Source organism: Chelon labrosus, assembly GCF_963514085.1.
Source record: "Chelon labrosus genome assembly, chromosome: 13".
In the NCBI taxonomy this organism is placed as follows: domain Eukaryota; kingdom Metazoa; phylum Chordata; class Actinopteri; order Mugiliformes; family Mugilidae; genus Chelon; species Chelon labrosus.
In genome coordinates this window covers 10,327,125-10,354,806 of record NC_140346.1, presented here as the reverse complement: position 1 = coordinate 10,354,806, position 27,682 = coordinate 10,327,125, and the positions used below count along the sequence as shown (strand labels likewise).

The window sequence follows — 27,682 nt, the reverse complement described above, 5'->3', positions numbered from 1 at the left end:
GTCAGAGAGAGTGGTCTTCAATCGAGTGAACACATGTTACAGTCACGGCTACTCTGACTATACATCTCTGAAGTAGCAACAACAATGCACCCTCTCATCATATATACTTAAACGTTGTTTTCTACATGTAGTGTAGATGCTTGATCAAACATGTTGTTCACAGACAAACACTAGCACATGAACCACAGAACAGCAACAAATGCCAATACCCACACTCGCCGCTGATGCTCCATTTTTGATTCAGTTATTTCCTGTTTCCCACAAAATTATGACCAATCACAAAACAGTGTGCAAGAATGTAGTGTTGAGGGCGTGTCAGAACTTTGTCTTAATTGCTGTGCAAACATGAACCAAACTAAGGTTAAATGCAACATTGCAACAATATCCTATCAACACCTCTCTGAACCGTAACAACATATAGATGTATAAGGATCCTTAATGGAGCAAAGTCACTTATTTCTAACCTGACACTCCCAGATTTTTCTCATTTTCTAACTTCTTGTCTTCAGACCCTTTCCAAAAATAATGCTTTCTTTGACATGTGTAGTTTAAGATCAATGAACAGACTTTCTCTGCCTAATATTTGCAGTGTACCACTTCAGTGACAAAGCATATTCTCTCTAGGAGAAATTCTGTGAGTTCAACTTGTCACTGTCTATATGTACGGAAGCATGGGACTTTTAGCCTATACCAACAAACATGGTAGAATATAGCATCCAAAAGTCGAGGGTCAATTCCACGCCATTCCGGACTTTGTCACGACGTATTTCGGATTCACAACGAGGTCTTTTAGGTTTAGTAACGTTATACATGTTTTATCCGACACGTTCGTAGCTGCAGCTGTGGTAACTAGAGCCGAGCTGGCAACCCGGAAGACGAAACTCTACTGACTTCGTGATTAGTAGATAGCTTGAGGGTGGCGCCTCAGGCCAAAACACAACATGACAACATCAACATCAGTTGAGGGCTGCAACTTTCACTTTTAAATGACAATATCCTGGCCGGACCACTGTTGTCAGTGATATAAGTATTTGAAATGAACATGATTTCTTCATGTCTAGTGACATATCAGGGCCATTTTATGATTAATTGAAATACATTTCTTACATACGGTTCCTTTAAATCTCTGCAGCACATTGTTGGTTAGTTATGTAGTTAAGCACTGTGACAGATGTGCACTCTACAATGAGGCAGTATAAAGTGTAACAGGTTTTGTGTGGAGGAATGCTGACTGTACCTGTTTGCGTTCGCGCTTGGTGGGGATGTGTTGTTGCGGCTGAGGTGGTGGTTGCTGCTGTTGAGGGGCAGGGTTCATAATAACCGGTGCCGCCTGCACCGACGAGGGGAACTGAGGCTGTGCGGGGTAGTAGGCCCCTGCTGTGGATCAGACCGAAAGAAGAATGTAAACCAATGCATACTGACTTAATGCAAACAGATGTTACTTTACATAAACACATCAGCCTAATGCACAGGATGGACACACATATCCACCAGGAAGTCCCAGCCTGTGATTACACAATAACATTACTGTCTACATCACTGAAGGTCTTGTTAAGACACCTTAAGGCAGTGAGAAAAGATGCATGCAGAACGTGAAGGCTTGAACTCTTGATGATTTGCAGTACAGCAGCTGCAGTTGTCTATCCACCATTACACTATGGTAACTGCACTCTTTTTAGGACTAAAGTACTTTCACTGTATAAAGACGTGTGAAATCATAATCTGTTCAAATACAACTGACAATAACAGAAACACAAATCACTATTTCTGGGTTCTCTTCTCTCCGAGTCTTAACAGCTTCTCTAAACATCAAAGACAAGAACTTGGAAATTGAGATTTTTTTTCGCGCACATTCTGTTGCTCAATGCATGAAGTTATGATTAATGAGTAAATAAACAAGCGCATAAATTAATACATGTGGAAGACATAAAAGAATAAACACCGATGTTTAAACTCTAAAAACTGCCTGCCTTCAGACCAATCATTTCTATATAATGTAAAAGAAGTTCAGGTTACAAGGTTCTGCACAAATCATGCCTCTGCATTATTTCCTTGTTTTTAGTGTTTTAAACCTATGAAACACGCTTTTTTATTTATGATGGCCATGTTGCTAGGCTGTTCCAGCAACACAAGGCCATGCATCAGGTGTACACAACAGCACAGCTGCTTTTTTGACAGAACCTGCTTTTGAGGCGTGAAATCAAATACATGCACAATGTTATGCAAATCTGTGTTGTGTTGCTGCTGCTACTACTATCATTTAAATTTAAACTATTATGTATTAAATAAAATAGTAAAAAAAATGCATCTCTGTTTGACTTGTGCAGTTTTGTGTTATAAAGTACGGCTATTCAATCTACTATTACAAATGACGGAAAAAAAATATTTAAATTCTCACATTTCTCGACATAGAAATAGCAAATGTTTGGCATTTTTAGGTGACTGTCAGCCCATGAATAGTAACAACTGCTACATTTCCAGATATCCCTTCCCCATTAATATAAGTACGTTCAACTATAAACTCAGAAGTACACGTGAACAGATATCATTGGCTTAAATCTGCACCCGATCACTTTTAACACCAATCCACCGACTTGGATCTGAATTCAACAGTTTACCGAAGCAGACATGCACCTGGAAGGACCCTGCAGGTACTGTAGGCCTTCAGACCATGACACAGCAGTCAGTGTCTCTCTCTCTTTGCTCAGTGCTGCATTAGTGGCCCTTATCTCTTAAGGCCATAGATATTTATCACATTAACAAATTTGTCAAGAAGGCTGCTGCCAATGGAGACAAAAAGTTTCCACAAGCTCAAACAACCCATTTTAGCCTGCTTAGTCAATAATGTCAACAATACAGCTAAACTGTTCACTGACATTACCTGGCCTTGTAAGTGGCCTCAGCTACAGTTCAGACCCAGTTGCTGCCCACTTTCAAGGGACGGGGAAGGAAAAAAAAATCCTCAAATTGAAGAGGCTTCTCTTTCAGCACGGTGGCAAGTAGCTCCTGCTCTGCCTCTCTCCCCCTCTGCATGCATTTCAGTCTAACTCACATTACTGAGTCTGCATTGTTGACCAGGAGCAGCACAGCCTAAATATAGTCAAAAACCCACACCGGCTGGGGGAAGAGTGCGCGCGAGAGGGAAAGGGAGGGAAGACTGAAAGAGAAGGGCAGAGAGAGGGAGAAGGGGAGCATTCTCGAAACCAGAAAGCTAGAAGGCGGAATGAGACGTTTTTTGGACCGAGTCCCATTACTGTAATTAAGAGACTTGAGATATGACTCACAAAGTGCAGAAGTTTGCAGAGGGAGGGGGGCTTCAAAGAGACACACTGTCTAGACAACACCTACCCTCAGAGTCCTGCTGCTCTTGAGACCCACGATTCCCCATGCTGAAAGCCTGCTGAGTGCAAAACTGCGTATGAACAGAAAATGGAGAGGGGGTTTCTCTTCAAACCCCCTCTCTAAACTTGTTCCTGTCCTCTCTACAGGTGCCCTCTCAGAATGACTTCTTCTAATGCTCAGCCCTCCCTCTTCCAGCGTGTCTCCGTGTTGCTCCTCCCTCTGACCTTCCTGATTCCTCCCTCGTTCCCTCTCCCTCCCCTTCAGTATACTGGCAGGGGAGCTGAACTGTTAGGTCGTACCATTCAGAGTGGCTCTGATTTGTCTGAAGACTCACCACCATGGACATGTTATCTGATCTGTGTTGGCAAAGACACCGGAGCCTACAACAAACGGGGTGGGCTGCGTGTATGGATGTGGTAGGAGTTAAGTAAATCACCCGTGACGAGTGGGAGTCTTAAAAATAGTGACTGTACTACGTCAGCACTGTGTATGTGTGTTTTACCTGACTGCTAGAAAAGGACTGTAGTCAGAGAGACTGTACCACTTGGAGGACTGGAGGGGGGTGGTGTTATTATATTCTGGAGCTGTTACTATGCAGGTACCAAATGTTTATGACGAGCATAATAGGTTAAAAATGCAAAAACAAGGCTTCATTCATTTGAGATGTATATTATAGGTGCACAGCATTCCTGTTTTTAGGACATACTGACATTGTGTTAGTACTCCTTCACAACGCCCCTCTAAGAGCAGAGCCTTACTGTCAGTAATGTGTATGTTACAATACGGTCATGTGCCATCTGAGGTCATGTCATACCATGTGACTCTCAGAATGACCAATGTGCCACATGCCATCCAACACAAACACACGCCAGATTCTTTTCAGTACAAAATAAGCAGCATAAACTTGAACGCAGCTCACTCATATTACCAAGATGATGGAAAGACAAGTACCAAACTGGACAACAAATACAATCTCACTAAAGTAGCACTGAATCTGTCTGCCACACACACACAACAGCAGCAAAATGTGACATCCTTTTTGTCTGTGGTGTGCTACTAGAAGAACAACATGGACCTCTGAGGTGTGAAAATGGTGAGAACAGAATACAGCGAGACAATAAATAAATCCATGAAGCACAAATCCTGCTGATGTTGAGGATTCAAAATCCTGAACGCTTAACATTGAACTAGAATGAACTCTCTCATTTTCTAACTGAATTTCACCAAACACGGTGTATCCTCACACTTTTCTAAAGATGAGACACAATATTCAGGGTTTTTGCTGTAACACACCATCGCCGTGATACAGTTGGTATCTTGATATTTCTATTGCTAAAGGGGTAGTTTGGTTTCTTTGAAGTGATCGGATTTGGAATATAGTTAGCAGGACAGGTGTGATAACATGCAGGAGTACTGAAAGGCAGCCTGAAGACCAGGTAAAGGTATTCTAGTAAAACTAATTTCCTGCTGACCTTTCTCTTGTCTACTTCTTCAAACTGTGTGTAGGCCAAGCACCAGATACTGAGGGTATTGCACAGACTATGGATAAGTACCTCATACACTCCTACCAATTGACCTTTGGCTAAGCCCCGCCCTAGAATGTCGATTGACCAATCACAGCCAAGAGAGCTCCCACAGGGGTCCGACACTTTTTCCACAGCGCTACATTGACTTTAACGCAGACGTCTCGTATTTTCGGTCTCGGCAGGCTATACTCTCGGTATATATCCAGGGTATGGATAAGCCCAATGATGTGCGCGCAAAACCCTGTGGAGCTAACCAAAACATCACCGTTACAGCTTAAGTTGCATAGTTGTTGATACGCTAGCACACGCTGAAGAAATACAACGTTATACGTGCGTAACGTTAGTCCGTTTGCTTCGTAATAACGATTATAGACGTGAATAGAGACGTACCCAGCTTTGCATGAACAGTGTTGCTCCTTGATATTGATACCAGAGCCTTATAGATAACCAGAAAACCACAGCCCAGAAGAGAATGTCGGACGTAGCAACAGTAACTAAGGGGGGCGGGGCTTAGCCAAAGGTCAATTGCTTTGTGAAATGTCTATGAGAGACACACACTTCATAATGTAACAGGAGATATCAAGTCAAATTCACTGAATGGCTGCAATTCATAAAACTACGTCATGAAAACATGTGATGTTAACTCAGCATAAAAGGATCTGCTTGGACTGAGAGTCAGAATTATCTGAATAATTACTTATCCATTCACTCTATCCACTACAATTCACCCATGCATCATGTACTCTGGATTGTATATTGTTTAGAAAACTTCTTCTGTGCCACCTTTGCCTCAGAGCTTGCTCTCTGAGCTTCAAGGTCTGGATTTGGTTGAAGTGTCTTGAGACAATTTGGATTGTATTTGACGCTATATTAATAAAATAGAACTGAATACACACTCGTGAAATTGACATGTTAGCAACATGAAGGTAAGCCAGTTACACATTAAAATAATTTGTGTATAGTTGCCTGCTGCCCTTTATATAGATGAATCAGCTTAGGACTGAAAATCACCTGAAACCATTAGAAAAGAAGTTTAACTATTTTAGATAATTATTAAATCCATCTAATAGCATATTCTTGCAGACTATGCAGAAATGTTTTTAAATACTGTACTGTGCATCACAGGGTGCTCACAGTGAGTGCAAAGAGCAGAAAAATGCACAGCATCACAGGAAGAATTGTGTTTTTACAGGTCTGTATTCAGGCCACTGCGTTCTATTGCTGATGAGCTACAGTTTAACAAAGACAACACATAGCTGAAATGCCTGGCAGTGGGGGGTCAGCAAGTTTGTTTCAGTGTAATGCCAGTTCTTTTGCTGTACTGACACATTATCACCTCTAGAGGGCGTGCCAGCACATTAGATCAGCAGCAAAACTTGCAAGTCTGCAGGGCTGCTGTGGTTGGCAGATGTGAAAAAACATGACAACAAAGTATTTTACATGCATGAACACAAAAATGAGCTAATGTGTATGAACTATGCCAACTGCATTCTTTAAGCATATCATAAAAACACGCTGTTCCACAGAGAATATTAATGTGTAAATTAATACAGATGTTAATTGTGCTGAGGTGGGCCCATTTTACATAACCTGCTTTGATAATGACAGACAGCCACTTCCAACACTTTATAGAATGCAGTCGCACCCTACACTGACAACACCGCATGCCTTGGAGCTGCATTTCATTACGGACATATGGTCTATGCTGGTTGAGAAAAAGTCATCTATTTCTCCCAAGATGATTGCTGAATGTCATTGCACAACTGACGTCCAACAGAGATGGCATTGCTCTTAGATTTTGAGGAACTTACAACGAAACCTTATGATTTTTTTTCTTTTAAACAAAACAACACATCCTGCCACTTTATCTTCTTTAAAGCTGAACTGCTCTTTGTGTGTATGACTGAATTCTCAACAGGTGGGTGTATGAGGTATGAGTTTTACTCGTGCTTCTACACCTGCTTCTTATTAAAGGAAGTGCTTTCTGGTCAAAAAACAAAACAAAATAAAATAAAACAATATAAACAGCCACATTAAACAAACATAAATAATCCCAAACAATTTTCATGTCACAAAACTCACCAGGACTACAGCGACTGCATAGAAATTGAGTTGAGAAGTAAAATTCTTATGAGCAGACTGTTGTGCAAGTCATCAGTAACAGCTACTTGGGACGGTGTTTGATATTTACAATTTCCTTTCCTGTGTAAATTACATTTCCTGTCAACCGTCTGAACAGTGGTGTGCCGTGTCAGACTAGCGCCTGCTGCAGTGTCAGTGTAAAATCCCTGCTGTGTTTGGCTCTCGTGTGTGAGTGGCGCAGATGAGGCCCCTGCTAGAGCCTCTTACCATAAGTACCATATTCAGCGGGGCTGGTGCCTGGGTAGAAGCCTGGGGTGCCTGCTGGGACTGGGTACTGCTGGGGCGTGGCCACGTAGGTTGGTGACCGGTACTAAGGTAGCAAACAAGAGGGAGAAGAGAGGAGCAATGGTGAGAGAGAGAGAAGAGGAGAGAAAAGAGAATGATTAGATGCAGTCATTTAAGCTATAGACATAATGAGTTTCCTCACAGACATGCACAAAAAGATATTCATCCTTCTCTTCCACATACACAGCTGGGAGGGGTTGAATCATTACCTCATATTTCGTTCATGCAGTGTGTACAGAATTAAAACAAAATGCAACTACTTGCAATTGCAATTACTACTGTCCAGTTTCAGTACCATGTCAAACTGAAATCATCACATTTTGCCCAACCTTACCTGTCCTGATATGAAGTAGGCGGGTCCCTGTGGTGAGCTAGGGAAGGACAACTGCTGCTGGGGGATCATCATCATTTGGGAGCCAGGGCCGGCCTGGTAGACGTGGGTGGGGGTTACAGACCGGGGGGCACTGCTGGGAGGGATGCCCCGTGGCCCGCTGCTTGGAGGCAGGCTGGGCCTGTTGGCGTAGTAGGGCTACGAGGAGGCAGGGAGACAAACCAAGGATGAAGATAGAGGAGGAATGTGAAGAAAAGATGGTGTAACAGACCAAAGAAAGTAGTGGAAAAGGAGGGATTGAGGACAAACGTAGACAAAAGAGGTGGCAGAAAAAATATGGGAAGAGAAATAGAGGAGAAAAACAAATGAGAGAATTATTAGTTACCTTTCTGAAAGCAGAGACATAAATAAACTGCCCTTACATCATGTTATGTCTTGGACCAAGTGAAGCTAGCTTGTTCAGCATGACAGCAAGGCTCATAGTTTGCCCATGAATCTGTGGCTACACTCCAATTGGAAACATATTGGCCCTGCCTGCCAGCAGAGATAAAGCAGCTAATGCCGGTTCATTCAGAGCCTCCTCATTGACATTCTGCTGCTGGCCTGGGAGCTAAACACCATAGCCAGCGAAATGACACCAAGCCAACAAAGCACAACACTGCCAAATATTAGACACACATACGCACTCCTAGAGATGTTAAGAAAAAACTGAAGGGGAAAACTGGAAGAAAGAGAAATCTGAGTTACCTGCAGCGACCTGAAGCTTCCCTTCAGCAGCACAAACACAGACCACACAGAGAGACACATCATAAGAAAGCAGGGGGCGGGTGGGAAGAGAAGAATTGAGAACAGGAAAGCACCACAATCAGTTATAGCAAAGAGCCCAGGAACCGTCCGTTCTGAGCCAAGCAGTGAATTAACAAGCAGCATGCAGTGAACAGACACCACTGTGTATCCCTGTAAACTGGATTAGACACTGTTGACTAAGATGCAGTTAAACTAAAAAACTATCAGCGGAGGAGAGTCAATCAACACAGACTGGTGTTGACCATTTTTTAACAGGTCCCATTAAATCATCATGTGAAATCAAGAATGTATCAGGTTTGTCAAGGTTCATCTGAAAAAGATTTAACGATACTGATGTGTACTGCCCGAAATCTCTCACCTCTCTCCACTGCTCCTAACATACATTCAAAGACAGTAAACCCACCCTCCCCAACTCATGTTAGTCAGCTGTGCTGTTAGTACCTGTTGATGTATAGGTCGGGGCCCTGGGGCAAACTAAAGGAGGAGAGGCAGACAGGACAGAGGTTAAAGACAAAAGCTTAAGGATCACTTCACTCTCCACTAACAGATTTCTTCAGTTCTGCACCTTTGCAACTGCAATTAATGGCAAATGTACAGCTGTTATGAGGAGGAGAGTTGATTCTACAACAAAGTACTTATTACATATTTAACCTGATAAATACAGCAATTATAAATGACACAAAAAATAAAAAAACTGAAACTGAATTCATTGATCACTTTCTAATAAAACACAACAGATACAATTGGATTTGGTTGCATGTCCCTCAGTTAGTAAGGAGCATTAAGCAGTACAAGAGTTGAAATCATGCAGAGAAGGCCAATGTGAGAATGTAGCACATTAAGCTTTACAGTAGAGTAGGATACCGACAGTTGAAATGGTGCAGAACTGGTGAGAAGTAGGCAAAAGGACATGCAGACATTTTAAGAAATTATTAAGCTAACTAGTGACAGTAAAAATCCTGCAGCAGCAAATTCAGTTTTTCAATTTTTAATTTGATGTTTTCACACATGAACTCAGGACAAAGTCTCAAGAATGATGTCCAGACAGTGCCCAGAGTTGCACTTTAGCACGCGTAACAGACAGCAAAAGATTGTCAGTGGTGTCAGATCAAAACGCTTTCGTTTTGGCACCTCGGCAGAGGATGTAGGAGGAAAGACATAACGCCAATCAACAGGCACACTCGCTTGCTGTGAATTCTCACTGACCTTTTCTATTCAGAGACAGGCTAATTTGGAGATTACACTGACTTTGTGTCCAGTCTGACTGACTCGAACATTTACGTTCTCATGGACACCTCCCACAGAGCTGCTGTGTAGAAAGGTTCAGGGGTGCAGTGCATGTGTGAAATCACCGTCTGATATGCAATGGGAGAAATAATCAGTCCTCACTGCAGGTATGCAGTGGTATGGGTGAGCAGTGGGCAGGCCTACCTGTCGGGACTGTGGTGTTGGGTTCATTTGTGCAGGCGGTTGGGTGGCAAACACGACAGAAGGGGGCTGCCCCGGTGGGAAGGAGGGCTGCAAGGGGCAGGAAGTGATATCAAAAGCAGAAGAGTGGAAGGAAAAGGTGAGGATGTGTTGTAGACAAGTAGCTATACAGCAACAAAACAACAATGACGTTCATATTTTCATATGTATTTTAATGAGGTGCAAACAAATGGTACATTTGTGTTTTCTTTCACAAAAACCTTCTGAATATGACTAATCTTTTTTAATAATGATAATAACCCCACATTCAGAGCTGAATAATTATAATGAAGAGTGTGCAAGCTGTAGTGACAGCAGACACTGTGATGGTATGACTGGAACTGGACATAATAACAGCCATAAAAGTAGCATTTGTCATTTCTGACTAACAGTATGGGGAACTTGTGTTGCTTGTGTTGCTTTCTGCAACATGGCTGAGAGTTGTACAAAAAGACAGCTTGCAGCAGCTGCAACTGTGCTCCACCAGAGAAAGTACATGATCTGTTTTTCATTAAGTGCACTAAATACACTGTTACAACAGCCCCTCGTTCTTGGAGAAACAAAAGTGGGACCGAGAACCACGCCCTTAAAGAGCCAATGCAGAGAGTGAAGCAGCAAGATACATTACCTGTGAAAGGCCAGGGGAGGGGGCAGGGTGGGGAGTGGAGGGGGGTCCCGTTATAGGCTGTGGTGCTTTATTCATTTCATGGAGTTCTGCATGGGGAGGCAGATGTGGGCCTGTGTACATATCTGACGAAATAAAAAGAGAAGTGTTAACAGTGCTCCTTATTTGTAATGATTACCAGCATTGCAGAGTCACATTTACTGACAATGATCAGCAGCAGTGGCACGTTGTGTTTTGGGAAATGAAAAGAAAAAAAAAACAACGAAATAAACAAAAAAAAAAACAAACTACAAAGTTACATTTAGATTTAACTCAAAACCTATTTCCAGTAATAGTTAAAGCTCAAAGTTATACTTACATTTATGAATCTTTTTAGGTCCTAAGTTTTGTTACACCGAGGAAGGTTGTTTTCCTACAAGGCAGACAGAAAAAGAAACTTATTATCAATGAGCGTGTATTGACCTGCAGCACAGTTCAAATAGTTCATCGCATCCAATAGAACCTGTTTTTGAACTTATTAGCTATGTGACATACCAAACTGACATAAACGCTGGTACAACACTGAGAAGAACATACGACAAGCCTGGAAATTCCAGTAAAATAATCCTCATACCAAACAGTACATTAGTGGTGAAATACAATATGGCTTTTTGTGCGTGCGACCAATCCAAAACCACATATAAAGTATGGGGGGAAAAAAGGAAATGATCAAATTTTAGAAGCTGACTTAATCAACTATTAAAATGTATTTGATCATTATTAACAATCCAAAGCATTTCTTAAACTGCAATACACTTTAAATTAAGAAGAAATTATGGCTACGCAAACATGTTTTTTCATGTAGTACCTATCACTTCATTCTGACTAGAGCACATTCTTTATACTTCTTCAATCCAATTCACTTTCATGCCTGACAGGTTACGGCTCCTGCCATGTTTTGGATCCCTCTCACGCACGGACGAATCTCGGTGCGGATTTGTCATGCAAAATCAGTCTTGCAAGACAGAAGTGAGATTTCGAATGGGATGCAGGAAATGGCCATTTTTTAAAAAATTGAATTCATATTCATTCATTCAACGTAGGTAACCGCTTGTCCTTGGGAGGGTCGCAGGGAGGTTGGAGCCTAGCTCAGCTGTTGTTCGGAGAGTGGCGAGGTACACCCTAGATAGGTCGCCAGAAAAAAGAAAAGAAATCTAAAAAAACTGTCAAAGACTGGGAAACTAATGCCTATTCCAATACTACTTATATTGTACATTTCTACCAGATTACAGACTTCCACTATTACAATTATACATTACCACTGACACACAGTCTTATGTGGGGCATGTACTAATACATGGGCCATTTAATTAGGCCACTATTGGCGATGACGTCAATCTAATGCATTAGATCAATGTACTTAACCAAAGCGGAACTGACTTCATATTTGCTGAACATGCCAACATGTGTTCAGCTCGCGTAGAAATTTCCTTTGTATCCACTGGCATACTTCCATTGACCATCCATTACTGCAACTGCTCTATTTTTCCTCTGCATTTAGTCATGTCAGGACTGAAACTGGGTTTTTTTTTTTTTTAAATCAAATAATATCACCTCGCTGACTCAAGGGTCAGTTCCTGATTCCACTGTAATCATCCTCCTCGGATTACATGGCCCTCGCGAAAGTGACACATTTTGTATTTATAGCAAACGCCTGCATCATCTTTGTCATTTACACACAAGCGTACCCTCTTTCTTTTATACACACTTTTCGTCACTCACTCTAACACACACACACACACACACACACACACACACACACACACACACAGGCAGCAGTGTAAAAAGCCTTAGTCATGATGATTCAGAGTGTTTCTTCTTTCTTTTTTTTTGTTTTAAAGAGGAAATCACGCTGTAGAGATGGTTGTAAACGCCACTGTTACGGTGACTAAACAGACACACGCAAATGAAGACAAAAAACTATAGATTTCAACTGAGTGCGAGGCTTTCATTACAGCCAGTTGAAAACCCTGGCTTAGGGAAACACTGACGGTAGGCCCATCCCCAGTATACTGGAGCCTCAGAGCTCAAAGAACCGCAGCAATGTAAGTCAGGGTCGGGCAAGAGTGTAAGAGGGGTGACAGACAGCAGTTCACGGCCTCACCCACCGGCAGAAAGATTGTCAGGCTAAGTGAGACTGGCTGCGAGAAGAAATGCTGAGTAAACGATCTCCGAGCTAAAAGAGGGGTCTACACTGCCTCGCAGGCTTTACTCCAGTCACTGGGGAACACACTAATAAAAAACTGCGGTGTTTAGGGGAACGCTGTATCCAGAAGAAGTGAGACGTGGTTGGCTTCTTAAACAACCACTGAGACACAGACACACCTCGACACCACAAAGATTAGTCTGCAGAATACATGAATAACATCCTGGGAATAGTTTGAAGAACTAGCAAAGAGCGGTTCCCAAGAAGTCCTCATTTTTTACAATGGATGTGTGTTTTATGGGAAATACATGAGCTAGGGCACTCCCACCCCAACCCCCTAATCATACACAGTCCCGTTATTTGAGCTGATCTGACATGCAGCACTGTGGAGATCCAGCCACCAGCTCCGCCACTGGTTAAACGCTCTCCTTCAACAGTTTCATAAGCCTCTGCATGAACAGCCATTGCTAACTGAAAGAGAGAGTGGTGGTTTGCTGTTAAAGAAGTTGGCTATCATGTCTCCTATTGAGGGTATGGACAGTGTCAGTTTACCACTGTACATATATAACGCAGACCTGATGTCCTGGACCTTTGTTGTAAAATAACTGTTTTCTCCTGGACAGAAAATCTGAAAGTGGTAACTGTGCTGCTGAGTACTTAAGAGACCAAAACAATTTAGGGAGGCAACATACTATTACTTATTTTATCATTTAATCTATTGATTATTTTTGTAAATTAATCTATTATCTATTTTCGGAATAGTCGATTAATCCTTATGTTTATCACTAAATAATTCAAAGAACTTGCCCCAAACCTTTATTCAAGCATAATCATAACATATTTCATCATAAAGTCTTAAATCCAGAACATTTATTATCCTCCACCACAGTTAAACCGTCAGCGCAGTTGTCTGGTGAATCAGTGGTTCTGTATAAATGTAACATAATTTAAGGATAAACGCAAATATCAGTATTTCTATATATTATATCCAATGAATACAAACATTAAAATATTAAAAATTGGGCGATTTATGGTATGAATGAATCAACAGGTTTGAGCATTAAATTAAAATTTTCAATCTTGGGCCGGTAGTCAAGTTAGCCGCTAAGGTAGCCAGATCATGTGACTCATTAGTTTAGCTAATATTGCCAATGCACACACAATGAACAGCGAACATAGTAGTAGCTCAATAGTCTCTCACTCATTCGTACTGTACACACACTTCTACCAGGTGCTGCCAGGCGTATTCTATGCAAAACAACATCATCAGTGAAACTGAGGAGTCATTGCAGTCAAAAAAGTCTTTGTGAGTTCATGGCCTGCTGCAGATATCAAGATATTTAGCAAATGACAAACTATACATTGTGCATTGTAAACTATATGTTATATATAGCATCCCCTATGTGTATTACTTGTACATGTGATTGTTTCTGTAGCTTTTCTATTCTCAAATGCATTTTTGTCCTCGTGTCTTAGCTGCTACTGGCTCCTTTGTCTGAGAGAAGCACAATGTCTGTCTATACATATAACAGAACTGACAATAAAGTTGACGTTTTACTTAGAATGCACTTGCACACACAGTGCCTTCACTGCACCTCAATGTCTCCTCTTCACTGGCACAACCTGCACATTGTGATGGCATTCTGTACCACTGTGTTGGCTGCAGTGGTAACATTGTGTGCAGAAAAGGCTCCAGTGGTGGCAAGCTTCACTTAACTTAGCTGGATCACTTTGAGGGTGGAAAACTGTAGCCTGCAAGCCAGAAAGGGGCAGCAACATGGCCGTTACATAAAACAAAGTGGTGCTTTTGGTCTAACATTTATAGGCAGAATCAACACATTTTGAACAAATTGGGCCTGTTTTCAGGTTCACTGACCAACGCAGAAAGGATTCAAGCAGTTAATGGTTGACAGCACTACGTTGCTTCTTAAAAGTAGAAAGCCTCCGAGTTAAAAAGTGCACTTACATAAACTCGGCACAGTCATAAGAAAAACATCTGAAACAATGGTCAAAAGTGAAAAAGCAGTGACTATCCCTGTCTTACGGTAACATCTGTTAAACACAACACAGCCAGACTGTAACACAATCAAATCCGTACTCTTCTGCTGACATTCACAAATACTTTAAAGAAAGCATAAACAGTGACAAGCACTTACAAGGAAATATGACGTCAGCCTGACATTTCACATGGAGAAAGATGTACAGTACATACAATCAAAAGTTCTGCTCCAGTGACACAGCATCACCCCAGCACAGCCTGTCCTCCTCCCTCCCTCCCTCCATCCCCCACGCTCCTCTGGTAACATTCTGCCAAAACCTACACATGTCCAGACTCTAGGTTTTCAAATGTCACGAATCGAAGCTATGCAGTTTCCTTATGTCAAGAAAACTGAGCCAGCCTGGCTCTGAAACATCATGCTCTCGCCCTTTGATGACACTTTGCATTAAGTTTCATTTATTTTATCTGGCTGAAGCATGTCTGACGATGATGTGGGATGTGTGGATGTGGGATAAACATCTGTCTGAGCTATAATATTATCTATATGCCATGCATAGGAAGACAGCATCCATTTTGGACCCACGTTCTCAGCAAAGGTCACATGTCTGCAGTCCTCAACATCAGCCTCATGCCTGCTGCAGCAAACAGGCTGATCAGCAAACGGCAAAAATCATGAACATACCAGCAGACGCGGCCTCTGCACAAACTGACACTTTGCCAAAAGACAACTGAGACGTTTTTTAGCAAGCTAACTACACAGAGGTAAAACACCGATGTTTTGTCTGGCCAAACTGTGTCACTTCAGCTACGACACAGGGGCGTGTCTGCCTGTCTACTCATGCACACAGCAAACAGCGACATATACGGCTATTTGTGTGCGACAATAATAAACACAGACTTATCAAACACTCGCGAAAGCACCTGCAAACGCGGGTGGCGGAAAAAGGTGCTGCTCTGTGTTAGCCATGTTGCTAACTTTTCCTAGGCCCAACCTGGATTTACCACGTGGTTTCTGCTGCTATTGGCGCGATGCACATCCCAGCTGCCGGCTTCATGCCAGCCACACCTCAGCCACTACCAGACACAAACATCCACGCATTTCACGTAAAGCACAAACTATACCATGCGAAGCGAAATTTAAAAAATAAAATAAAAAAGTCAGCGAAGACAGAGACTATGTGAAGACGCTGGGGTCAGTGAAGGAGAGCAGTAACCCAAATAACAAGTCGCGGAGGTCTCTCCTGATCATCACCTCGTACATTCGTATGCAGTGGTTCAAAATGCTACTCACATTCAGCAGATGCTTGGAAGTTTTTTGCCATCTACGCATAAAAACAGTGGCGGTGCTGCCAGTGGTGTCGTGACAGTGGCGAGTACTGTAACTAAGCGGAATGAGTCAGACACCTCCGTTTTTATTTCGCAGCCAAACATCTCGCCCAGTTTGACAGCAACATCACCTTTGCGACAGCGTTACGTTCGCAGCGATGCATCACCGGGATGTTGTTTGTTGGGGGATGCTGGTAGGGAACCCTATATTTACCAAGTCCCCGTGTAGCATCACTACCAACGCATCTGTTAGCCTTAAAGCACTGTGACCTGTCAACTGTCCTGTCAGATCGACTCCCTTCATCCTGCACAGTCTCATAGCTCCTACGTACGTACTCCCACTAAATATCCACAACAAAAAGCATGCTGTCACATATCTCTAGTTGCATGAACTACTCGGACTGTGCACATTTACATACTTTACCGCCAAACGCGGTGGGGGTTTCAAATTGCTGGCATCAACGTACCATCGCCATCACATGGTTTCAGGTATCAAGCTATCAGTGTGCCCATTACTCACCCCAACTGCCAACAGACACCTCTTCACATAAAGCCAAGCTGTCAACAAGAGCAACCAAGCAACGCCGCTTTCTGCCAGACACCCGGCACAACGGCAGAAAACACGCCTTCGGCTACAACCGCGGTGGGCTTCCTGCTAGCTTACATGCGTAGCCCACTGTGCAGCTAGCCCGCAAATGGTTGGATAGCTAGCAGCAGTATTCACGCTAACCGGCGAAAACAACAACACCGTGGCGCGACAGTCCGCTTGTCGCTCCTCGTCTTCAATACACACATGGTGGGATGCGTGTCCCCGTGTCACATGAGTGAGTGGACATATTACGTGCCTATCGTAATGTTAGCTTGCTAGCCTGACTAGCTAAAGTGAAGAAAGAACACCCACGTCGCTATAGCATGGGATGCTAGCAGCAAGCTAGCTAATCCCTGAAAACACAGTAGGACCAGCAGCCAGCAGAAACCACTGAAGAAAGTCAACACACAGAGGAATATCTCCACGCTAAAATGTGAAAACCGCATTCGGGTGTCCTCCCCGAGTGTCCACGTGCCAGCGAAGTGACACTTCAGTCAGAAATTAACATTTTAATAAAGAATTTAGTTGAGGAGCGCAGCGTTACCTTTCTCTCCTTGAGTCCGCAGAGCCGGACGGACGGAATATCTTCCCGGAAGCCGGTAGCTAGTAATTCCGGCAAAATCCCATCACGTGAAACTTTCCCGGTTATCATGACATAGGCTGCTAACACTGTATTTTCACAGCATTTGTCGCCATAGTGATCTTTACCGTTTCTGAACCTGAGCAACACACGTGGAGGCGATTGGGCTTTTTACTGATGCTCATATTTATACATTCATCTTACACCGTTGTTTTTTTCAGGAGTCATTGAATTAATATATTTAAATCCCCAACTAAAATTATTATTGTTTCGATATGATTTCATTATAAATTGGTTGAGTATTACTTTGCAGAGCACTGAGAAAGCCTATTTCATGTCTTATCATGGGATAAAACAGGGAAAAGATACCCCAATCAACAGCAACTGTGTGTGAAACAAAAATGATCCCTGGACTTAAAAGTGAAATGATCAGTACAGCTATTGGAGCATGCCAGGCGTTTAAACAACTACATTTAAAAAGGAAATTATTAAACCTTTACATAAAAGAAACGAAGGAGCACATCCTACACCTGAAACCATGCTGTGCACAGGCCCAAGAACTCATTCATTCATTCGTCTTCTGTAACCGCTTGTCCTCTGGAGGGTCACGGGAGGGGTTGGAGCCTATCCCAGCTGTCATTTGGTGAGAGGCGGGTACACCCTGGACAGGTCGTCTATCATAGATCTGACACAGAGAAACAGACAACCATTCTCACTCACGCCTACGGCCAATTTAGAATCACCAATAAACCTAGTGAGCATGTCTTTGGGCGGTGAGAGGAAGCCGCCCAAAAAAAAATATCAAGAAAGTAAATTTGCACTTTAGATTGAGTGTGTGCTACTGAATACTGAAATGATAACCTTTTACAAATGTTTACTGGAAGACTAGTTGGTCTTGAACTAGTGATTTATGCTTCACTTAAGAGACAACAGGCTCACTTACATAAGGGTCAAGTGCCTGACCTGTGTTGCACCTGCTTCATAGAGGTTTAAAAAAAAAAACTAATGGTATGTCATACTTTACATTTAAATTAAACACAACAACAAAAAACAGCATTCACATTTCCACCACGTGGATCGAGTTTTTATTTTTGATTCAATCTTTTACAGTACTGTAACAAAAACCAAAAAAGAAGAATGTGACGCAGAACACATATTTTTCAATGCTCTAATTACAAAAGATGATGTAAGGAGGATGTGAGGAGGAGGGGTCAACACATTTGAAGCACTGATGTGGACTGAGCAGTAATTAATTTACCGATGACTGAAACATGTAAAGAAGGACGATGAACAGGTCCCACTTCTGAACTGGCCTCGGGTCAGTCAAACAGCTGGTTCAGTACATGTGGGAGAGGCAGATCAAAATTAGAGCAATGAGGAAACCATCTATGTAGAGATGATGAGGTCCCAGTTTACCCTGCCTGTGTCATACCAGTCCAATTAACCAGACCCTAGCCATTCATTTTTAATGACTGCTGGAGCTGGGCCAAGACAACAGAGGAAGAAAGACAGGCCTGCCTCACTCTTTTCAGCCATGCAATGAACAACTAAATATAACAACTGCCCAGAGCCATGGAGGGCTATCTTTAAAAAAAAACACAGGGAAAGGCCAGTGAGAATGGATGCAGTCTAGGTTTCATAGTTGGGGTTCTTGCGGAGGATAACAAAGCCCTCCAGGATGGGAGTGACGGGGAGGTACTCCTCTGTGGCCAGCTCTGCTCTTTCTCCGTGAGCCAGCAACACTGGGGTGGTGTGAGTCTGGAAACCTGTGATGGCCTTGGGCTTACCGGCCTGGCCCACAACATCCACAGCCTGTGGACAGATTAAACAAACAAACATGCGTTAAACAACAATTTCCTTTCCTCCTTAGACCTGAATTCTTGATTTTTTTTTGCTTTTAAAATTTTACAAATTATTTAACATGTACTACACTATTTTCCCAAAATTTAATGTAGCAGTACAAGTGGAACAATAAACAAAGCTGATAAACATCGCAGTCATTAGATGCCTAAAACTAATTATTCCAGGCTTTACCTGTCCAACTCTAACAGACACAGGCAGTGGCCGTAGCTCCTCGTCGAATGTGACCAACATACGTGGCTGCATTGCTGCTACCAGGCCGTAGAGAATGTAGTGAGATTTACCCAGGATTACTGTAACACACACACAATAGACAACACAGCTTGTTATGAACAAGGAAACGCTCAAATTACAACACAATTTTAAAATTCATTATTAAATTGACGTGGATGCACGGGAGGCAGCAGGAGGGAAAAAGAACTCACTGTTCTTGACGTCGAGGAAGGAAACGAGCACAGTGAGCAGTCCAGCCACGGCGACCTGACTCATCAGCTGCCTGTCGCTATGGTAGGGACAGAGAGTGAGAGTGCCTTTGCCCAGGTGAGTCAGACCCTGCGGAGAACAGAGAGCACGGGGTAAATAATCACACACGCAAACATCTTTACAAAAGTTCACTTGCGTCTGGTACAGGGTGTCTTTTGTTGTACCACCCACCTGAGCAAGTCGGACCATGAAGAGATTGTTGGGATCTTTGGCATGATACTGTGCCAGCTGCCGCAGCATGGCCGCCAGACGGGCGTTATTTGTGCCTAAGGACAAAATAAGGAACCTGTTGAATGTGTTTTGGAGTTGACACTAGAAGCACAGTCACACAGGCAGCATTGTGCTTCAGTAAAGATGACAAAAAAAACAACATGAACCTTTAAGCAATCAGTGTTATTTCTAGTGAGAAACATTTTTGAATTCCTTCATAATAGCACACCTCTAAGTAAAATAAAACTTGTCCACCTTGTGTAATAAGATTGTTATGTGACAGCACCTAATTAATTCTCAGTATATTCAAACTCAGTTTTTATACCATTTACTTAAATACAGTTATTAAAATATACTACATTACAAACGTTGGATTTTACGTGATTTTATTTTCCTTTTTATGACTTTATTTTTTGATTTAAAACAACAAAAAAATGCATCATACACACTCACTTGGCAGTTCATTAGGTATACTGGTGAAAACCAATCTGTGTAGCTTCATGAATGTTATGGTTTTTAGCATCTTTTCCTCCAAAATGATCATACAGTTTCAATATAACCTGAACATTAGAACAGTCATGAAGGGGCATTTAGTGCAGGACTGTTATATTAGGGTGCATTTACTTCTCCCTGTTGACCTAATGACATGGCGGGTGAGTGTAAATGCAAATCGTGATACTCCTAATGCTACCAAGATTATACGTAATTAGCTTTTTATTTATATTTGAAAAGAAGCTGCAGGGCATCAAAGCCCTTGAAGTGACACCTAAAGGTCGATGGTGTCATGGCAGCCGTAATGAGATTTAATAATTTCATACAGTGCTCAGAAGCAAACTTACCACTGCCCACCATGCCCATGGCAAAGATCGAGTTGTGGGAGACCTCGGGGTCAGCATCGTGGGAAAACTTGCTGAGGGTGTCCAAGATGTTAAGACGAGGGTTGGACACAGAAATGAGGGCCAGAGCCAGGGGCACCGCTCGCCTCAGAGTGGGCTCACCATAACGCAGCTGATAAAATGAAAACAGTGAGAATGAGATGTTCTGAGCGCGTAAAACAGTGATCAGATGACAAAAATGTGTATTATTATTATAATTAGTTGCCCCCCCTCCCCCATTATTTATATCTGAGACATGACATAAAAAACAGCTTTATACTATCTTTGTGTAAGAGACAGATCACAACAGAATAAAAGAAAACTCTGGCTCAAGGGAGGATCAAACAGTGAGAAAATGGTCCAGAGTGATGTCTACAAGTACAAAAAAAGAAGAAATTAACTGACTGTTGCTGTGTTACCATGGACAGAAGTGTGCCACTAATAATCAGAACAATAGCTCAATTAAAAGCCTCATGTAACCACACAGCATACAGAACAGTGTGTCCTTCAAACAGGTGTTTGAAAAGATAATTGAAGATGGAATCGATGTGGGTAGCGCTGTTAGAAAATTGTGTCTGTCACGGTCTTCTATTGATCTCCTATTATTGTTGTCAACAAAAGTGGGGGGAAAATGACTAGATCTGAGGCTCCAAAGTGGGCAGAACCATTTTGCACATGTCCAAAAGATATTGCCTGATAAATATTTTGGGGCATGTAAATATATGCACATGTTACTGGTTCATTTCACTCAGAATCCATGTAAACCATTAAGTTGGAATCAGGATCATTTTAATCTAGTCGATTAAACTTACCAGGTGTCCAAATGTCCTCAGTGCCATTTCAGAACCAATCTCCTCCCCCATGGCAATCAGGGCAATACCGAGAACAGCGACACCCTGAGAGGAAAACATAAAAATCAATGTCTTCTCTTCTTTCCTCATGCACAAAAGCTTCCAAAATATAAGTGGCAAAAAACTGATGTATGACGATAATGATGGTAATAAGTTAGTCCTTGCCTGGTGGGAGCCCATGTCAGCAGCAGACTCCTTTTTGTCTTTGTCCTTCTTATCCTTCTTGTCCTTGTCCTCCTCTTTGTCCTTCTCCTTGGCTTCATAGTGCTCACTGCAGATATGAAGAAGCTGCTGCACTTTCAGCACATTGCCAGAACCTGGAGGAGGGAGAGACAAATTACTGCAGTGGGCTGTGCTTTATTTAAGTTTCTAAATCAGTAGCTAAAACATTTTATGTAGGCCTGCGTGTGGCTGACTTATGGAGGGCATGAAGATGTGAATAAAGCTGAGGTTGACTGATGGATATTTGCATGTGAGAACACAGCAAAATCCCCCTGGAATAGCTGAAAGACAACACTGCAAGACTGACCTGCATATGCACAGATATCCACTAGTGTGTTGGCAAAGCTGCGGAAAGGTTCAGGGACAACCTGTAGAGCTGCCAGGGTTGTCTCGATTGCTTCTCCTTTACCTACAGACAGTGGCATGACATACACAATAGTTAGAGCAGCTGCAGGTAAAATACTGTAACAGACCTACACAAACTGATCCAGAAAAAGGCAGTGAAGTTATTTTATTCTCCATCAATGCCTACCCAGGTGGTTGAGTCCCAAGCCTAGAGGCAGCCAGCGAGCGTACGTGTCCTTCAGCTCCTGTTCGTTCTTCTCCATGATGGTCTGGACGATGGTGGAGGTCACGTCGCCGTTGCAAGACCCCACTGCGATCATACCGCATGCCAGAGCTGTCACCCCAACCACCTGGAGATTTAACACACACTTTAATATCGCAAAACTGACCTTTGGCATGAAGTTAATGAAAGAAAATGACCGACTATACCTCCATGCTGGATTTGGAGTCTCCCATGACAGGTAGAAGCAGAGAAAGGACATCTTCCCTGTTGGAGCCGGCATAGGCAAGACCCAGTCTGAAAGCAAGAAGATAAGGATCAGGACACAGAGGTATTCTCTTACATATTAAGATACAAAAACACTACTCTATGAATTCATATAAGATCATTTTGATGCTACATTGGAACAGGAAATAACAAGAAAGACGCACAGGCACTATAGTATGTGACAGCAAAACAAATGCTTGCTCGTGAACCTCAGCTTTTTACACACAAAACATCTCCTCACCCAAAGATGGCTCCTATCCTCATGACGTTGCTGTTGTGCAGGACGTAGTCAGACAGCAGGGCGAGAGCTGGGTCACACTCATTTCGCACACCTGAGTTTACGATGCCACAGGCCAGGAGGGCACCAGACTGCACGGAAAGAGATGGAGCAGGTGTGAGAAAAAAAAAAAAAAAAAAAAAAAAGCACATTTGGGGCTTTATTTCATGCCCTCTCTCCTGTTGCACTAAGCCTGAGATTCTTTCATGTTATTTGGAATATGTCATAATTGTAATCATTGAAGGAACGTTTTAAAGTAATGAATTAAAATGGAGTGCTGGAGATGAAAAAACAAAACACTGAGGGTTATAATTTCTTCCATAGTAACCATACCTTAATGTAGTCCTCAGAAGAGTAGAGGTATTTGTCAATCTGGGTCAGGCCACCATCCACATCCCATAACAGGATCATACCCAGAGAAGCTGCCGCACTCAACATGCCTGAGGAGACAATCATTGTTTGAAATAAACTGCAAGCAACAGCAAACAAAAAGCTCAGACATCTATGGGTGTCAATGTATTAGATTTGACTATTCAGCAGTAATGAAAGAACTGCTCCAGTGGGTTGTATGATCTCTCCACTTTGATATTGCATGCATGTATGTATGTATGTATTCTGGTACCATGGTCCTTGTTCTTGTACAGCCACTTGTTGCCGTCGTCTGTGAGCAGTTTATCCTGTCCAAAAGCTGCGTTGACAAAGCCGTTCACAAAGGAAGAGGCCAAGTTCATACGGGCTGAGTCCACTTGTGATCCGCTGCCTCCAAACCCTGTCACATAAAGCAAAGAGGTCACTTGTTGTTGGGAAAAATCAAAAAACTTTAAAAAATGTTTTACTTTCAAGTGTTTATCTTATCTAGGTTACTTAAAATGGGTATATTAATCATGAATGAAGACATAATCTTTATACATATACTCACTGTTGTTCTCCAGGTGTGTTTTGTAGATGTCATCTGGGACCTTAGGCTCCATAATGTCCAGCTGGGGAAGACAAATGTGTTTTTACTAAAACTGAAATGTACTGAGTCATCCTGGCAATGACGCTGAGGTTCAGTTATAATCCTGCACCTCCCCCTGTGAATCACAGAGCATTATTATTTACGCGTCTGTGGTGAAAGTCAATTTGGGCCGTCCGTGATTGTTTTACTGCTGCCACCATCCACTTGTCGTCTCCCCCACAAGTAATTAATTCTACCACTTCTGCATGCCATTTAAATGATTTAGGGGGTCCTGTGGACACACATTTTCACCGACTCTTCAGCTTCATCCTTTCTGCACATATTCAAGCTTCTTGTGATTCTCCTAGCTTCTGTTTAAATATGGGAACAAAACGCTATATCCCTGTTGACCATGTTATCACAAATATCAGTATTTCTATCAAATCCAGAATTAGTGAATTCGTCGAATTAGTGGCAAATAAAATCCCCTCTGACTATACTACCCTTTAATGATTAACGCAGGGCTGTGCAATGCATAAGCCAACATTTTCAATCAGTCTGTCTGTATATGGTGTGTAGAGTTGGTATGCAGTCCTCTTGCTTTTCAAGTGTGCATGATTAAATACAAATAAAACACTTGGACGTGTGTTGTTTTCATCAAACTAATTCCCCACAGTTAACCATAACGATGATTGTACAGCCTCCTCTCTCCTACCTCTCTAGCCAGAGCCAAGAAGTTGCTGTTCAGCTGCACGTTGGACATAATCTCTGTCAAGTCTTCATAGTCCTCTACGTCCTCGTTTAGCTCCAAGAACATACCATGTCGACCCAGCATGAAGGCCATCTGCTTCTGGATGACTCTGCAAAAAACAAATATAGGATATGTGGTTAATAGCCAACACCTTAACTTTTAAGTTCTACGCTCTCTATAACTTATATTTGTTCTAATTAGCATGGCAAGTTCTTACATGTCTTTGCAGGATGTGAAGATGTTTTCTACTAGCTCCACATCGTTGAGCATCAGGGCCAGGCGTAGAGCCTCTGGATAACGGTTGAACTTTCTGAAGATGTTCAAGGCACATCTCAGCAGCGCCGAGTTTTCTGGCTCAGGAACGTAACTCACACAGCTGGACAAGTGACATTTTTCATTAAAATATAAATATATGAAGCCAGCAAATCATTTTTTGATCGTATACAAAATATTAAATGACAAAAAAATAATACATGTTTTCAAACTAATTTGTAAAAAAAAAAAAAGTCAACAGACCTGGTGAGGTAGAGGCAGACTTTGCCATAAGCATTTTCATCAATATAGTCCTCCAGCATGTCCAGCCTCTCAATCTCCATCAGCAGGTCACACGCCTCGTGCTCGGCATTGTGGGCCATGTTGTAGGGCACAATCTCCTTCACTAGTTTCAGCAGCGTCTCCTGCTGGGTTTTGTCATTCTCCTCCACCTCCTGCCACTCTTTAGCCACCTCACCGGCAAGATGCCTGGAAGACATGAGCAAAAAACATATTTGACACCGAGGAAGGAAGGCAACAGAATATACAGTAGTGTTCCAGAACAAAAAAATATCCAGCGTTGTATCAGACGTTTTATTTGAAATATTCCTCAGCAGCAGTCAGGTATTTCTGTATTTACAGAATGACTGTGAGCCAACACAATCTGTCTTTTAGCCAAAAGGCTCTGCATTCTTAAAGTAGAGAAATAACCAATTTAAGAACAATCACCAAAGAATTTCTACATTCCTTCCGTTTACATCACAGCTTTGCATACCATGGTTGATGACGTCAAAGCATTACTCATGCCTGAGTTAATATAATGTACCTGACATATTCATGACCCCAGGAGGCCAGCTCTTCCTGGGAGCCCAGCAGACGGTACTTCAAGCACTCCCTCTCACCGCTCATCGTCATGGCCAGCACTGACACCACATCAGCACAGAAACGCTGGAAAAACAAACATGGAGGAAAGTTTGAACTTAACGTAATTTGCGCATCGCTGTTAAAATGTTCTGAAGTGTGACAGGCGTAGATGGATTTGTTAGATGTTATTAAACTTATAAAATAACGATGCCATTTGTGCAATTAAACAGATAGCACTGACACACAGATTTAAACTAATAATAGTGACAGATTTGAATAAACAGTGACACGAACACTTGGATTCTGGCTTTAAAACACGTATTTTTTAGACAGCAGTTAGTGCCACTAACAGAACTCTTCTTATATTGTCCAATGAAATATATTAAGCTGTTCCTTTCCTTGCTGTCACATCATATCTGCACCGATTTTACAGTGTGGCTCCAGTGAGAACTGTTCAAGGATGAGCGCATAACTTTTCAATTTTCTTGCAGCACAGCAAAGGCCTACCTTGTTCTCTCCAGGGGTCATGCCGTCATAGACTTCTTTGAGCTTTCCATAGTGTGGGCGTAGGAACTTCAGGGGCTTAGGTACTGAGGTCATGGAGGTGGTTGAGGAGCGGATTAGTCTGCGCAACTCTTCTAATGCAGGGTGATGCAGTGCTGTGTTCGTCTCCTATTAATATGCGGAAAATAATATTTATGCATTTATCACGCTTACACCTTGACACGAAGAGAAGTTTAAAAAAAGAAAAGAAGAAGAAGCAAATACTCACACTCAGTCTCTCCACCATCATCTCCAGATCCTCTTGTAACTGCTTGTCTTCCTCTGACTGAAAAACAGTGAGGATACCATTTATGATGGCTCTAACAAAACCAGGGTTGTTCAAGCAGGTCACTAGTGACTGAGTTTCCTAATCCTCTCATGCTTCCTTCTTGAAATTATAGATCAACGGAAACTGATAATTAACTGACCACTGTTGCAGACTATCATAACTATGTTAAAGTCGCACCCATCATATTTCTGAGGAAGCTGTCCAACACTGAATGTATGGTTGGTGCATTTACAATAACAAATGACATGACCATAATATTATAGCACAAAAGCGATTAATTTAAATAGAATTTCAACATTTGGAACAAAGTGAATAATGTAGTGTTTTTAAGATACTTTAACTAATTCAAAAAGGTAAATCGTAGCAAATAGCATAAACAAGACAGAAATAAATGCTCATGTTTATATTCCATTTCACACAGTTACCCACCATCTAACCGAAACACAGTAATGTGACCACAGACAGTTTAAAGTGTATAAATGAAGACTGATACACTGGCAAATAAGTGTCCTGTAATTTTTAGTTCAATTCAGGACAAATATTATTGTGTTGTCTGACTTCATGTCAACTGCTGTGTCATATAGTTGGACCAAACAAGCAGAACATGCTAACGAAGCTAACACTGGTGACAGTAAAGTCAGCGGACACAACAACTAGCAAGCTAACGTTAGCTTACCGGCTGAGGTTGGCAGGCTAAGCTAATGTTAGCTAAAAGGGGGAGTTTATCTGCGGGACTATAACGGACAATAGCAATGTAATCAGCCACAAGAGTGACATTTCATAAAGAAAATGATCTCTGTTAAGTAAATAAATGTTCATTTGTCCTTTATCGTGAATGCCACAGACTTCGGCCTGCTCAACCATGTTGTCAAAGCGGCAGTGACTAAGGCAAAATAACACGTCTGGCTGCTGTAGCGTTAGTTAGCACACCTTTGAATGGGAAGAAAATGCTCAATTTTACCAGTTCTTGCTCCTCTTTTTTGTCCTTATCCTTCCCCGCAGGCTGCTGGCCCTTTTCTTTTTCTTTTTCCTTTTCATTTGTCTTTTCGGTGTTCTTATTTTCTTTGTTTTTTGCCTCCTCCATAGTTGCGGATCTGTGAACTATCGGTTTGCAAACGGAACTGGTACTGCACCGCTACTTGTTCGCCACGGGAAATCTGTTGTGGTACTTCTTTAGCGCCCCTGCAGGCGGTGAAAATGTGTTGCAGCTTCTGTGTACTTCAGGTTCCGCT

The 27,682-nt window shown here is 42.2% G+C and overlaps 2 protein-coding genes across 3 annotated transcripts in view; both read right to left on the bottom strand.

The window, feature by feature from the left end:
- Positions 1-17,194, bottom strand: part of eif4g1b (eukaryotic translation initiation factor 4 gamma, 1b) — a 33,250-nt gene extending 16,056 nt beyond the window's left edge. The window contains exons 1-8 of one of the 2 annotated variants that reach the window (XM_084559087.1): positions 17,169-17,194; positions 10,884-10,937; positions 10,529-10,650; positions 9,865-9,951; positions 8,875-8,907; positions 7,630-7,824; positions 7,218-7,320; positions 1,238-1,377 (exon numbers count right to left, since the gene is read on the bottom strand). In XM_084559087.1, the coding sequence (XP_084415213.1) occupies positions 1,238-1,377; positions 7,218-7,320; positions 7,630-7,824; positions 8,875-8,907; positions 9,865-9,951; positions 10,529-10,648 (678 nt within the window). In that variant the 5' untranslated portion in view covers positions 10,649-10,650; positions 10,884-10,937; positions 17,169-17,194. The remainder of the gene's footprint in view (positions 1-1,237; positions 1,378-7,217; positions 7,321-7,629; positions 7,825-8,874; positions 8,908-9,864; positions 9,952-10,528; positions 10,651-10,883; positions 10,938-17,168) is intronic. The other variant, XM_084559088.1, reaches the window with a different exon arrangement.
- Positions 17,195-18,260: 1,066 nt separating this feature from the next.
- On the bottom strand, positions 18,261-27,610 carry psmd2 (proteasome 26S subunit ubiquitin receptor, non-ATPase 2). The gene is made up of 21 exons (XM_084558615.1): positions 27,412-27,610; positions 26,391-26,447; positions 26,126-26,290; positions 25,581-25,702; positions 25,019-25,243; positions 24,720-24,878; positions 24,467-24,611; positions 23,734-23,794; positions 23,437-23,583; positions 23,148-23,254; positions 22,779-22,906; positions 22,480-22,567; positions 22,238-22,400; positions 22,013-22,114; positions 21,649-21,800; positions 21,445-21,528; positions 20,597-20,765; positions 19,719-19,813; positions 19,490-19,616; positions 19,239-19,357; positions 18,261-19,016 (listed from the first exon to the last, which is right to left on the bottom strand). The coding sequence occupies exons 1-21, from the start codon at positions 27,532-27,534 to the stop codon at positions 18,834-18,836; spliced, it is 2,721 nt and encodes a 906-aa protein (XP_084414741.1). The 5' UTR covers positions 27,535-27,610; the 3' UTR covers positions 18,261-18,833.
- Between the last annotated feature and the right edge of the window lie 72 nt (positions 27,611-27,682).

What these genes read in the sequence shown, in the direction of transcription:
- psmd2 (XM_084558615.1), bottom strand. Translation starts at nt 27,534, where the DNA reads ATGGAGGAGGCAAAAAACAAAGAAAATAAGAACACCGAAAAGACAAAT. An exon ending in TGATGGTGGAGAGACTGAGT is followed by an intron (nt 26,291 to 26,390) that starts GTGAGTATTTGC and finishes GCATATTAATAG; the next exon opens with GAGACGAACACAGCACTGCA. An exon ending in GTCTGCCTCTACCTCACCAG is followed by an intron (nt 24,879 to 25,018) that starts GTCTGTTGACTT and finishes TCACTTGTCCAG; the next exon opens with CTGTGTGAGTTACGTTCCTG.